Source organism: Calidris pugnax, unplaced genomic scaffold (assembly GCF_001431845.1).
Source record: "Calidris pugnax isolate Ruff unplaced genomic scaffold, ASM143184v1 scaffold19, whole genome shotgun sequence".
NCBI classification, from domain to species: Eukaryota; Metazoa; Chordata; class Aves; order Charadriiformes; family Scolopacidae; genus Calidris; species Calidris pugnax.
The window spans coordinates 218,423-233,360 of record NW_015090775.1 but is presented as its reverse complement, the minus strand read 5'-3'; the positions used below and the strand labels follow the sequence as shown (position 1 = coordinate 233,360).

Genomic DNA, 14,938 nt, shown 5'->3' with positions numbered 1-14,938 from the left:
GAGAATAAAGGTGGAAGACGTGGGATTCAGAGCAACAGATGATGAAGATCTGTGCCCTATAGAGAGGTCCTCAGGGAGCTGTCTGAGCTGCTCAGTCCTCTTCAGCTAAACCTCTAGGTGTACACTGGCTGCTGGTAGATAATCTATGCAGTTCAGCCTGTTTCCAAGACCAATGTGAGAAAACACATGGTATGCAGTTCAGCCTGTTTCCAAGACCAATGTGAGAAGAGAAAACAAATGTTAAATGGAAAACTAAGCACCATGATCTTTCATTAAAGACAGAGCAATGTTTGGGATTGTCATTAATGGGTTTGTACTGAGTTCTCTATGAATATTTTTTTTTTTTACAAGATTATCCTGAGGAATTAAAAATGCATGCTGTGGAAAATACCTCTTGGTTCTTACACATTTTCCTACAGAAGCTAGAGAAGAGAGGTAGATAGAGGGAAAGGGAACGCACAAATCCCTGTGTTATCAGTTAAAGGTCTCATTACTTACACAAGTGAACCAAGAGAAAGCGTATCAGTATGTTCATGCTATGTGTAAACGGAGCAGTCTACCCTTCACATTACAGGAGGCAAAAGGATGGCAGGGTTTGTCACCTGTGCATGCAGCCCTGCTTAAAGTGGTGACTAAAGCCACTTCCCTTTATCTCCAAAAATATGCCTGTGTTCAGTTGGTTTAGGTTGTGCTGCCTACAGCACAGCAGTCATCAGCATTTCTTCCTGTATGCAATGTGGTAAGATTACTACATGTAACAAAGACTTCAGGTAACGTGCTGCAGACTGTTATGCCAAAGTGAAGCAGGTGGATGTGGTGAGCAATCAACTGTCTGTTAACCAGGGAGGAGCCTTCCTGTCTTCTTGCCTACATTATGTGTTACAGTACAATTTATACACACACATTTACAGAAGGACATGGTTTTACTGCAGGTTTTCCTTTAGGGCTACCTTTGCTTTCCTACCCTTATGAAGGCAAGGATTGTTGAGCTTTAGCTGCTCTTTAAATCATGTAGTATTTACCGATTTGCAATTACTTTGGTCATTTGCATTTATTTACACTTATTCCTCGGCTTCACTAGTTTTATATGTCTTTTTACAGCTATAACACGTGAATTGTATTTTATAGCTGTATGCCAGATCGGAATACTTGTCTGCCCTCATCTGTGGGTAGGTGGCTGTTGTTCAATTTGGAATTTACCTGCTCCTCTGATTAAATATTTTATTACATTGCTGCCCACAGAAGGGGAGGAACGGGGAGGGGGGCAGCTGGATGGTGTACTGTGACCAATGTTCAGATTTCCAAAACTGTTTATTTTCATTAAAATACAACAGTTTAAAGAACAGATGAGCAAAAAGAGTAAATGAATCTTAAATCCACAAGGTTAAGTTGTTCTTAAGTGAATTTATTTGTATTCATAAAAATGCATAAAGCAAGCTGCACAAGGTTCCTGGAATAAACAATATTCCCTGTGGCTCGAATTTCTGAGTAGGTTATATTTGCTTGCTAAATGCTTTCAGCTAAACATAATGGCTGCATCTCAGGACTGCACCTTTGGACTGGTAGTGAGCCTTGGGTTACAGTGGAGTCAGAATAAATGCACTAAATAGCCACTGTCAAGTTTTTTGAGGGCAAAGCCTGAAGTGAGGGGAATTTGATCATTATGGGAGCATTTTTTTTTTATTTTTTTTCTCCAAGATGAATAATGGCACCCATCCTTGCAAGTATTAAATGGCAGTTCAAGTACAAAATATCAGGAAGAGAGTTTTCTATATTTAGAATGAAATTCACGTGGTACAAGGAACTCCGGTGCAGCTGAGGACCTCTTCAGCTCCACGAGGCAGTGAGACAGGCAGGGTTTTCATCCAGGATTCCTCCTGCTGTAGGCTGCCACAGCACCATTTGCATGAGTTTTGTGGGCATCCCTTGCAAGGAAAAGGAAGCCCCTGAAGCACTGGGTGCACGGAGCAGTATTCACTGGCTCATCTTTCTTCTTTGCAAGCGAGTGGCCAGCCATGGACCACCAAGGGGTGGGACTGGAGAAGAGCAGGGTAGTCAAGTGCTTCTGCTGTTTGGTCGTTCTTGGCTACTGTAGTGGCCCTTTGGACGCCATGCAGCCAGGACATAGAAGATTTGTGTGCTGGGAGCTGGTCAGATCCCTGCAGAGCATAAGATTTGGGAGGTCACAGAAACGGAGTGCAGCCATTTTCCTTAAACATCCTCTCCTGAATAGCAATAATCCCAGGCCACCAGACTCCAAAATGAGAGTATTAGTGTCAGCCAGGGAATGAAACTGATTCCCTCAGAGGGGTGAGCAGGAGGACTTAGGTGCAAGAGACTAAACGTTCTCAACTCCTGCTGGATTCAATCAAAAAGTTCTCGATCTCTTGCAGTTCCTAGTTCTAGATCTCTGCCGAAATAATCCCTCTGTTTTCTCCAGATAGCTAAATGTTACCACCCATAAACTGTAATTTCCAAATCTGGCTGTGGTAAATGCCCTATGGATAAACAATGCCTAAAAATTACTAACCAGAATGTTTAAGAGCAGTGCTTTTTTATGGGCAAATCCCAAACTTGAGTAATTGCATCCTCATACTGTGTACAATTAGGATAGTAAAAAGGTATGCACATAAATGTAAGCAGTAATAGCTGTTCATTTCTCATTAACAAGTCCTGGAATTCCAGTGACTGTATTTGCATTTTCCTGATTACTTCCAAAACCCACACAATTACTGCTCTTAGTCTTGTTTTTCTTCCTGCATTATTCTGAGCCTGGCTTTATGCTTCCTGTCCCCGTAGATGTGGAACAGCACCGAATCAAACATGTAACATTTCACTTAAATGACCTGAAGATGGGTTTATCCATTTCTCCAGGTGGCCTAATAAATAGAGACCTCTCATCACTTAGATGCTTATCACAGCTGTCACCACACTGTATCTCCAGTCTTCAGTATAAGATCTGTTGTAAGTCATACATTAATTTATATTAGCATCCAGGGATGTTGATTCCTCCAGATTCTTGTCTTCCAGGCTTATCATTGTATGTCAGGATGTGCAGACACAGTTCAACCTAAAGGGCTGATACTGACTCATCTTTATTCAAGCATTTCTTGCTCATACTTGAGTCTTTCAAGCACATGCAGCTCTCTGCAGTTTCCTTAGTTTGTGGTGGTGTTCAGGATACACATACATCAAATGAGCTGGTCCTAAATTTCATTGTCCCTTTTCTTATTTTTTCAGCTTTTTTGGAGCTTTCAATGAACTTACAGTAGTAATACCTTGTAAGTGAATTCCATAGAGTCAAAGTGTGAGTGCAACTTACATGGGAGCCTTTGAGGTAGTGTTAAACGAACTAGCTGAGATACTGGTAGGAATAAGGAATTTTCCATAGATTTGCTAAACCTTCTTTCATCATGGCTGACATTCACTGTTAAGGTTCAAAAGCAAAGCATCCATGTCATGAGAGCAAAACCTCATTTCTTTTGAATGAGTACTGACTGCATGCACTTAAGCAGCTGGAGGAAAATCCTTCTCCCTTTCAACTTGTTCAACTCGTCTTCCTGTTGGTAAAACCTTTAAAAAAGGAATGACTGTGTAACATCAAATGTTTTTGTTTCCAGTGTCTCCTGCATGGCTTCTAAGGTGCAGGAATGTATTGCAGCACTGACAGCACCTGTGCAGGTAGATAAAACCACAGGGCGAGAGCAGGCTGCAGAGTTCCTGGGAGTCTCAGCACAGTCCTTCTGTCCAGCTCCTCAGCTGTGTTCATGACTAACTGGGACATAACTTTAAGCAAGTCTCCGTGTGTCTTGCTTTCTGCATCTCATTTACCCTGCCGGTAGGATGGGGATGATAGTGCCAACCTGATGTTTCCAAAGTGCTTTGACAGCTACTGCTGCGAATGGTTGTTGTATCACTGTTGTAACGTATGTATTGAAATATTTGTTAGATAGAAAGCATCAGTTCTCCTTTTGCATCTGAAGCACATGGCCAGATCTGGATAGAAATACTCAAAGTCCTAAGGAAAAATAGGCTGTAAGATATTTTTACTATGGAGAGCCTGAGCTTCAATAGAAACCTTTTCTTTGTAATGGACTCTAGAAGCAACATAATTGGCCTATTAATAAGTGAATGATTTTACTCTTCCTTTCTGCTTCATTGCCTACTGCAGAAAGGTATAGGCCATGTGGAAAATAAGCGCATCAAACTCACCGTTTATCAGACTTGGGTATCTAATTTGCCTTCCACCTGTAACTCTAAGTAAATGATTTCTGGAATTATCAGCAACTAATGAGAAAGCACACTGCACAAAGTAAAATTTGCTGTCCCATACAAGCAACTACCACATCAGCTGTATTTCAGTAGCAATGAACGTACAAACCTAAGTGCAGAAGGAAATCATAGGTTCACTTTCTGGTGAAACAAAGGTAAACCCATCAAACTATTTTTTACTTACTGTGTAATTTGGAAACAAAACTCAGGATTGCATTTTCAGCCCTCGATGTAATTTTAAAAAGGAACAGTGGAGGTCCGATCTTAGAAGGCTGGCTGGCCCAACGTGGTATTTCTGTCCCCTCCATTCTGTGCCCCCCCATGTACAAGGCATGAGCCGAGAGGAAAAGATATTTTTTACTGGAACCCTTATCATTATCAGAATGATGGTTTCTGAATGTAAGAGGAGTCTTCTTTGCAGAGCACATACACAAGAAGTGTACAAGTAATTTCAGTTGGAGTAACTGTAATCTGGAATATGATAATGCTTTATGTGTTTAACAGTGATGAATTAAATAACGTAACAGCATACATAGTGATGAATTCTTAGGGGACAATCAAAACTTTTCAGGTATTATGAGAGCCTTTTCCTAAGGGCTCCCAGTTTGGCTTCATTTTCTTTTTCCAGATTTTCATGCAGTCATGATCTTTGACACAATTTTTTTAAATGTCCTACAGACAAGGGGGTTGGTGTTTCTATTGAACTACACTGAATTTTAAGGGTTTTTTTTAAAGGCATTGTTTCCAGTTTAGGCTCCTGTTGTGCTTAAAAATAAAATAGAGAAGATATGCCTCTACTCTGTCACAAATGGAAACTCAGATAACTCCAGGTGGCCCATTTGAAATGCAGCAGGGTAACAACAGCCCACGTAAGAGCACAGTCAGACCTGCTATACCTATTCAAATCAAATAATGTATTTTATATTTAATACAGGTTACTGAAATGAATTTATTGCATCTAAATTTCATTGTTAACATGAATTATCTGTACCCTGGCTTCAAAAAACACCATTGTTCTCTTAAGTGCAAAATGTTAAAAGATACTTGTTCATTCATTACATGAGCAGCAGTCTGCATCTCAGATAAGAAACTAAAACAATAAATGTAATCATTATCCAGCTACAATTTAAATTAACATTATTCATCCTGCCTCCTCTGTATATCCATGACCTTTACAAGCCTTTATTTATCACACATAACAAAAAACTTACACAGCTAATTTTGCAGGAGTCAACACTGATGTATTACTGATCATTTCTCATTTTAAATGATTGTGCCACCTCCTTAATTAAAAAGATGTCTGATGTACATGGGACAGTTTTTATTTTTTATCGTGTAAGAGCGTTTCTGATGGTCATTAGAGAACAAAATACAATCTTCCTTCTAAGACTCAATCACATGTAGTTAGCACATTGGGGTTATGGAGTTAAAGTCACTTCATGTGAAAGGGGATTAGATCAGCAGAACACACTTCAGTAATTCTTTGGGAGCTAGATCCTCATTCCACCCTCACATTATATTAATTTATGAGTAAGGAGGTGTTCTTTCTCATGGACTGTCCTCTGAATACTTCTGTGAAAGGACAAGGAGAATCTAAAACCTCCCTGGATAATGCATTATACCTGGACGCACAGTTCATGGTGCCTAGACCTCGTGCTGTGACTTCATTCATCATCCTGTACATGTCCCTGTGACCTGTCTCTGTCACAGGTGTTCTGCTGCCCTGCAACCTCTGCTTTCTTCATCATGAATGAATTGCTGTAGCCCCTTATTAACTTTCCTGGTAGCTGAAGCTGGATGTAAGGTGATCATGCTCACCACGCTGTACATCTGTGGTTCCTCAGCTCCACAGAGTCAGTTCTGTGGTCTCAGAACCTATAAGCCTATGAACACTTAGCTGCCCTATATCTTAGCATTGTCAGAACTGCATATATATTTTTTAAAAATCAAATATCCAAGACATTTTTCTAGCTCCCCATGTGCCAGCCAATTTAACCCACAAGGCAGTGTCTAACTCTGAGTTTGGAAAGGGCCAGAAGACAGCAGTTCCATTTTGTGTTAAATTTTGTTTCCATTAGAATGAAAGCACTTCTTGCATGTTTGCAGAAAGGTTTTGTAGAAATAGAGATCAGAAGTTCAGTACACTGAACTAGATCATGCTGGATACAATGGACATGGTCACACTGTGTTGCCCAGTGGTACAGGATTTGGCTTGAAACAAACAGCCTCTGCAGGAGACCTTGGCAACACTATGATAATATAGAGGACCAACCTCTGAATCAGAGGTCTAATGCTAGTTCCCTCATTCAGCACCTTAATGATTGATTTAAGTCTGAAAAAAATAATCCCAACCATCCAGGTCCCTGTTAGGAGCCTTCCAGTAGCCATTACCTTTCAGAGTCCTTTTCTGAATGTGGAGCATCAGCCCTGTTCAGAAGGAGAAGCCTGTGCCAGGCAGGCTGCTGGGCTGTTCCAGCCTGACATTCATTACGTGTCATCTGTCCACGTAGTAGTCAGGACAGATAAACCCATTCCCATTTCCAGTCTTGTCATGGAAATGCCCTGAACAGCTGCTTTCTTGAGCTACGACAGGCAGTAAAAGTGGCTATGTGGATTGTTTTTTTTTTCCTTTGGTGAAATTCTCTCCTGTTTTTGCAAAAGCCTACCATTCTGTGAAGAAATAAATGTTGCTGTCTTCTGCTTTTTTACAGTTGCGGCCAGAGTAGAAGACCCTCGCCCAATGCAGAGACCCCCAAGAAGGCCACGGAAGCCTAAGACATTAAATAATCCAGACGACTCCACCTACTACACTCTAATACATGTGAGTTCAGCAAGTTTTTGTGGGCTGAGACTGTCAGATAATTCCCAACTGAACTTCTATTCTAATTGCCCGATTCCCTGTATTCCTTTCTACTAGAACATAAAAGCTGTGCCCTGCTGAAAGGAGGCAGGGCAGAAATTCCACGTTGCAAACTAGATTTGAAATTATTAAGGTTCAGAGTTGGGCCTTAGGTCAGACCAAATTTTTAGTTTTCTATACCTAAACATACGTACATACATTATATGCAGAAGCAGCATCTGCACTTTCAATACCCAAATTAAGTGTCCGGTCTCCGTAGTTTCTTTGCAAGTCATGGGAGAGAAACAGGTTTGTGCAGAGAGCTATTTTGAGTCTCTAAATTAGTGCTTGATCTTGCAGAGAGCGCAAATATTAAAATAGGCTGTATTAGTATGCACACTGTAACTTCCTTTACAAATGTGTCAGATTGTGATTATGAAGGAATTGGCAAATACCAACAGCTCAGGAGACTAATGGATTTGAGCGTCTCTATATATAGCCTTTGGTCCAAGTTCAGATACCGAGGGCTGCTTTTCACTCTTGACTTCAGTGCCCTTAAATGTAGAAAAAAAAAAAAAGGCAAGAAAGTAAGCAGAAAGAGAGAAAATGTGAAAGCAGCTCAGAAAGCAGTTCCAACAAAAAAAAGCAATTAAACTCATTTGCTCGAGGTGCCTGTATCTTAGTGACCTATTTTAACAGCCGGTGAGAGCCCAGCTAATAAACTAACCGTAGCAATTGCTTCTCCTTTCAACAGAAGGTGTCACCAGGGCCTTTAGGGAGAGTTGTGCCTGGCATACCAAAAAAGACACAGCTATGTTTTATTATGGGGGCTTTGAAATAACCCAGCTTTGGAACGCTGATATTCTGGAAAGAAAATGATACTCTTAAAAATAAATTGGCATGTAAGAATAAGATTTGTTTTGCGAAAGCAAGGCTGGTGAGATAAAGGACTGAAATGAAAGGCATGACACTGAATTCTGTATTAGGAAATTTCTGAGGTGAAGTGTGATTCTGAAGGAAATGCAGATTTTGAAAGCCAAGACTATAGAGTCGGGAACATAGTATTTTCTGAAAGCTAGTTTGTGACATGGCCAGCTCCATGTCAGAAAACAGCCATCGCACCGCTGCGAACAAAGACTGCAGTAATGCTGGGCATTAAACATTAAATAATTTTTTAGCAGCATTTTTTCAAATTATTAATCAATATTACCTTCAATTAGTTGTATTTTTTCAAGAAGCCATGAAAAAGAGAAGCATATCTTCCTAACACTGGTAAGGGAAAGGTTCAGTATAAACACCTATACGCTGAAGCTTAGAAAGGGGGCCTCTAGTAGACCTTGGGCAAGTCATTGAGCTCTAACTTGAAGGTAGTCAGCTTTTCCAGCTATCGTGAATTTTCTACCTTATTGGAAATCTCTGTGACCTGCAGATGATTATGAAGCCCAAATCACCTGAAAGTGGAGGCACGCAATATGAATGCATTTTTTGAAAAATTTCCTGTCTTCTGCAAAACCTGATATTTCTCTCACAGTATGTTACAGATATTAATTAGACACCATTCTTACTCATTTCCTTGCATATCAAATGAGCTAAAGTGGTGCACAGATCTAAATGAAGTCTGACAATAGCCCATTGTTCATACAGGGCACTAAAAGTTTATTTGGGGTTTTATCTCTTTAGATGCCTAGCATTTTGAAATTATGTCTTGTACATTTACCTGCATAGGAAGTGCCTGTCCATCAGGATTTCTGATTCTCAGTGATTTTGCAATGGGACAATTCACTAATTCTAATAAGTTTTCACTTGTTTGCAAGAAACACAACTAAGACCATCTGCAGTTAATAATACTGCTTGTGAAGTGGGATGCTTTAGATGCTGCAGCATAGCATTGTTTTGGCCGTAGGGACAGAAATCTATTTGGGATAAGAAATTATTCACATTCCCTATAAATCTCTCTCCTCTGCCTTTCTGGATGTTTGGTGTCCTAAAGGTGCTCTTGCCACTTAGCATACTACTTTTTAAATGTCCATTTTGTTCTACTAAAACCTGATACAAGACTGCATTGACATTAACGAGAGGAGGATTCTCCCTGCTCCCACTGTGTATTCATGGAAGTTCTCATGGTATCACGGTGGCTTTCCCTCAGTGAGACAGTGTTGTCAACTTCATTAAAACAACTGTAGATATTTTAAAGTTTTAGATCTCCTTTTTGTTTTCTGATCTCGACTGCTTGAGCTTTTTTTCACAGTATGGAAAGTGAAATTTGGGAGTAACAATGCTAATCCCATTCTCAGCCTCAAAGATTCTGAAAATAGATTTTTTCTGGGGCACTTGCTCACAAATTAGATTCTCTATATTTTCTTTTCACAAAAAATGTACAACACTCCTACCTAACATGTTGATGACTTGTATCTTTGCATAAGCTTTCCTTTTAGTATTTTTTAAATTACTTTGTATTTTCTTAGAAATCAATACAAGATGAAAAACGGAAACCAAGAAAAGAAAGGTAATTTTTTTCATTATCACACTATTGTCATTTCAGTACTCTAGAAATAGTTCTTAGCAGTACTTCAACCAGGAGAATAAAGCATTAAAAAAAGCATGATAATTTGGTGATTCACAGGAAGGGCATCATATACAAAGTTAAAATATGCAATTTTCAGCAACAAAAATCCATTATAGAATTCAGTCATTCCGTTTAGTACAGCATGGCCCTTTACCATGGCAACACAAGCACAATAATAAGTTAAGATAAGGTCCACATCAAAGATAGTTCTGACACAGAAAATAATTGAAGGTGCTTAAAATTCCAGTCAAAGCCAATGAGCAACCAGTTCTTTTTTGTTAGCAAAAATACAAAGACTGCTAAAATTCTCTCCTAAAAAAAATGTATGACTGTTTGGAAATAGATCATAAGAAATTAAAACAATAATTATTAATAACAGGTAAAGAAGAGTAGCCATTGACATTTCAACCAGAAGTCTATTGCAACTATTTTGATGGATCTCTGCAGAAATAAAGGAAGCAATAGATATAGTCTGCCCTTCTCTGTCTTAGACTGTTACGTGTGCTGGTTCACAGTTCCTAACATACATCACAGCTTTATTTTATGTGTGTTTCTATACTTTAGCTTTTTTGCTGCTCCCAAGCATCACTGCTGTGGTACTAGAGCATAGGTGCTATGGTAGCCTGGTCACAGATGCAAGATGAACAGGCCCTTAGCACTATCCTCTGCTGAGGTTGCAGAATACAAACTCTGTATCTAAAACATGTATCTTAAAGGAAATTACATGACATCATATGCACATAATACGCGCTCATAGCATCTAACTTCATTCTACCACAGATTGAATTGCACTTGTTTATGCCACGGCTTGAAAGATTCACTTAATGTCCCTGTCCCTCATGTCTGGTCTGTTACAGCTCTTCTTCTGATGCCTTATTTTTGAATGTTGAATATAATGTTGAAAAATTAAACTGTTAACTTAGTGTACTTATTTATTGACAGTCTGAGCAAAGTGCTAGATTTAGATATCTACTACCATGAAATTTCATCTACTGATTCCACCTCAAAGGACAGCAGTTCTACTACAAGAAAGAAGAGACACCCAGTTGAGCGCAGGACTTCAATTTTAAGAGCTACTGAGCGGTAAATCATACAAAATAATAATAGGAAAAAATAAATATTGTATACCCTTGTTGATATATTCAGAAGATTAATAAGAAGAAAGATACACTTTCAAATTAGACATAAATCTGGTTTTTTTTTATTCACGGAATTTTGGCAAATTAACTTGTAAAATATATATCTGAAAATTTCCCATCTTTATGCAGCGGGGACAAATGCTGTTACAACTGGTGTTCAGCCTACCTGCTATTTTTTTGCTTCCCAAGTGCCAGGTGAGATGGACAGAAATCCTGCAGTAAATCTCTGATCAAAAATCAAATCAAACTAAAGCAGAACCTAAAAATTGTATTTCTGACCAGTTAGGTTTTAAATAGGGTGGATGCGCGCCGACCTTTCTGCCTGCTTCCTGCAGATAAGACACCAGCTTGACTGCCTCCTTTTCCTGCTCTCCTGTGTCAGCACGTGTGTTCATAGTCTGTGGTGGGACCTCACCAAAGTGGGCAGCCAGGAGAAAAACCCTAAAGGGAGGGTTTGCTCAACCCTCTCCGTAACCACGTAGACTTCATAGAGGGTGACCTCTGCTGGGCTAAGGGGATTCATATTCTCACTCTTGCCAATGCCCCCACACACACTGCACGTGCAAACACGTATTTCTGTATCTCTATATATCTGCGTCTTCTTGTGTCTTCATATAGGTAAGAAGAACTTGGAAAATAGATATCTAAGTCAAAGGCTTAAGTGAAACTTTAAGCCTGCGATGATCGCTGAATTTGAAAATGTATCCATGGGAATAGAGAAAATATTTGTAGAAAATTTTGTGTCCCTTACGTATTTTATTTTCGGTATTTTTTCAGGTAGGGTCTAAATTAGTTTTAGGACGATGTTGTGAAGGCATGGAATTGAAAAATAATAGTATCAGGGAACTACCATAGAGCTTACATCCCTTGGAAAATGTAGCATTTCTAAGGTGGTTAATTACACCAAGTCTGAACCCTGAGGTCTGGATTAGATGAATAAGAATTTTGGCACTGATCTTACTAAAAGGAATTTCTTACCTTTTACTGTGTGCTGCTCTGATTGTGTCCTAACTAGCCAGAGTGAAAATAATCTGAGTAACTTTTAAATTTACAGATTGGCAGATGAATGCAATTAATAAACATTTCTGCACTTCAGTATCTCTCAAATGGGGTCACCTGAATCTAAAGACTATTCAGTCATTTCAGTCTACAGAACTGAAGCATTGAGTATTTTTTATTTGGCAGTTTATCTTCAGAGTTATTATTTCAGAGTGATATACTTTTAAAATAACTGAGTTTTATTTTTAATCTTGCTCTATGCTAACACCCAGTGCCAGGTCACCATTCCAGCCTGTCAGAGATGGCACCCAAAATGCATCTTCTCATCTGAAAAAAAAAAAAAAAGGAAAAAAAAAGAGATGGACACTTCCAGCGAGCTCCACAGGCGGGTTAAAAACAGAGCAAACACATTTACGCCAACCGAGAGTCTGGTTCAGTAACCATCAGGCAAACGCCACTGCAAAACATCCCCATGTTCTCAACGGTTTTATGTCCTTTTATTATGTCCCTTTCATAGAAGAACATGTTGTTCTTCTGTGTTCATCTGCTTTTAGTATATAATGTGTTTGTTCCGAGGTGCCTGCTTCATGTAGCACAGGAAGAGGCCTAGCGAAGTCAGTGGATTTTTTTTTTTCCTTTTTCCTTTTATTTTTCCCCTCCCGGGGGTGGAGGTTAAGCAGTCGATTAGGAGTGTTTGCCAAGGTAAATGTTTTGACTTTAATTTCTAAAACACTTCTGCGCTTAATCCCTAGGTCGAGGGTTGCAGAAAGCCCCCTGGAAGAGAGTAAAACCGAAGATAATCCCTATGACTACAGACGGCTGCTGCGGAAGACATCACAGCGCCGGCGCCTTATCCAGCAGTTCTAGCTGCTGCTGCTGCTGTTCCTGCTGCCATTTGGCTTTTATTAGCATAATCTTTTTTATCATTTTATACCATGTGCTTCCTTTTTTTTTTTTTTTAATCTCCAATGTTTCAAGTTTACAACGTGTGTGTTCATGTGAATATGAATTACTGTGGTTTACAGCCCAACACCGTTGCAAAGGGACACTGTCAGTCACGTATTGTATACTTTAAAAACACCTAATATAAAAACCAGCTTTCTTCCAAATACCACTGCTACATATTAAAATTATTAGACATTAAGCAGCTTAAACCTAGTTTACTTTCCTTAATGTATATTTCTTTTTTTTTGCATTTCATCAGTCTCATCCAATTAAAATAGATCATTTAGTTTCTAGTTCCCTAGTTAAGTTTTCAAATTCCTACATGCACCTTCAGAAAACCTTAGTTATTGTTTCTAATAAATAGTTTTACAGGAAATATATAACAAGAACACTGTAGGGGAATTTCTGCCCATTTTAGGTTTACAATGCCTAAATTTTGGGATGAACTGTTAGTGGCAAGTGTCCCTCTAAAAAAAACAAACATAAAGGATTAATTGGATAGCACACTATGGCAGTTTATTTCATTATTGACTTTACTGTAAAGCTAGTAGCCAATTTTAAAGGTCAATATTGTGTGTATAATCTTTATGTTGGAGATGTCCATTTATGAGAAGTATATCCAGCCCTCTCCGCTGCCTCTGAGCTTTGTGACTAAGTGATGAACTTTTAAATCATGTTTGCTTTGTTCTCCTTTGCATTAGATTTTTAGGAATCTTAATCTCTGGGGTGCCAAGAAATACGCTCTCTGGTTGATTGCTGCCTAAATGTAATGATCACTGTTAATCAGTTCCACTAGAAATTAAGTGGAAATAAAAGCAATAGCCACCATGTTAAAATTTTCCCCTGATTCCTTATTCAAAAGACCTTATTTCACAGAAATCACACAGATAATTGCTGCGCTTCCTTTCAGGATTCGTAATTGCACGTTCCCAGCTGCAAAGCAAGAGAAGGCAGATTTCATGATGCCAGTATAAAGGCCTGATCCTGCTCCCTTGCTTAGATCTCCTAAATCCTACGATTGGCAGCAGCATCGAGCTACAGGGGGCAGGTTTTTGTCTGTTCCCCCCCCAACACTTGGCCCTATTCCCCAGAGACAGGTAACCATTGCTTCCTCATCTTTTAGTGCACCGAAGTAAGATTTGCTGCAATGTAAAATCTGCGATACATTGTTTAAATTTTGAAATCTGTTTTAAAATTGCTTTCTCATGTATTCTTAAGATGGCAAAGTAAATAAAAAGGCACAAGTCGGCGGTACGGTTGGCTGCCTCTGAATCACACCCAGAGCTGAGGGAGCTCGGTGAGTGGGGACGAGCCGGCGAGGCGGGGGAGAGCTCACACACAGCAGCCTCTCGCCGGGGAGAGCCTGAATTATCAGCCACGCTCCCTTAGAGCCGATGTGGTCTGGGAGCTGGAAGAGACCTGTAATAACAGAGATGCCTGGGCTGGGCTGGTTTTCTTACTTTCCCACCAGGAAGAGTGTTGAAAAACATCAAAACGTGGCTCTGGGATTTCAGAGAGGGACAGCCCTAGTAACCATGGGGGTGCATGTAGAAAGCAGAGAGAGACGGCCTGGGAGCTCCCAGGGCCTGGCTGCAAGGACCAGCGGGGGTCCTGGGTGACCAGTGCTCCCAGCAGGGCCAAATCCTGGCCTCGCCTGCCTCCCTTCCAGGGTTAGGGCTTAAAATCCCTCCTGTGCTGGAGAAGAGGCAGCCCCGGCAAGGAAGGGCTCTCTGCTCCCGCGGGGAAGCTGCGGGGTGGAAGGGGGAGCTTTGGTTGCCTTCAGAAACGCCGTCGGGGAGGGAGAGGGAGAGGTTCCTTGATTTCTCTTCCAATCTCGGCTCCGAGACCTGCCGCCTCCCACGGGGCTGGAGCGGGAGGGCGGCTCCGGCGAGTTCCCCATCCCCGGGGGGGGTTGCGGGGAGACCCCGGGAGCGGCCCGGGGACGCCCGGAGAGGCGGCGGCGGGGCTGGCGGGGCTGGGAGCCGGGGGCCGCCCCTCCACAGCCGCGGCGTCGCGCAGGGCTCCTCCCGCAACCTCCGCGGGAGCGCAGCCGGGAGCCCCCCCGCAACCCAGCCCGGGAGCCGGAGGGGGGAGCAGGAGCCGCCCCCCGCCTCAGTCCCGCACGGTTTTCCCCACCGGCGCCTTCTCCGGGTGGCCCGGTTCGACGGGGACCCCGCC

The 14,938-nt window shown here is 41.0% G+C and overlaps 1 protein-coding gene across 1 annotated transcript in view; it reads left to right on the top strand.

The window, feature by feature from the left end:
- Positions 1-13,900, top strand: part of MYO3A (myosin IIIA) — a 122,795-nt gene extending 108,895 nt beyond the window's left edge. Inside the window, exons 31-34 of the mRNA XM_014945894.1 lie at positions 6,984-7,093; positions 9,577-9,617; positions 10,620-10,760; positions 12,568-13,900. Coding sequence (XP_014801380.1) covers positions 6,984-7,093; positions 9,577-9,617; positions 10,620-10,760; positions 12,568-12,682 — 407 coding nt within the window. The 3' untranslated portion in view covers positions 12,683-13,900. The remainder of the gene's footprint in view (positions 1-6,983; positions 7,094-9,576; positions 9,618-10,619; positions 10,761-12,567) is intronic.
- Positions 13,901-14,938: the final 1,038 nt, after the last annotated feature.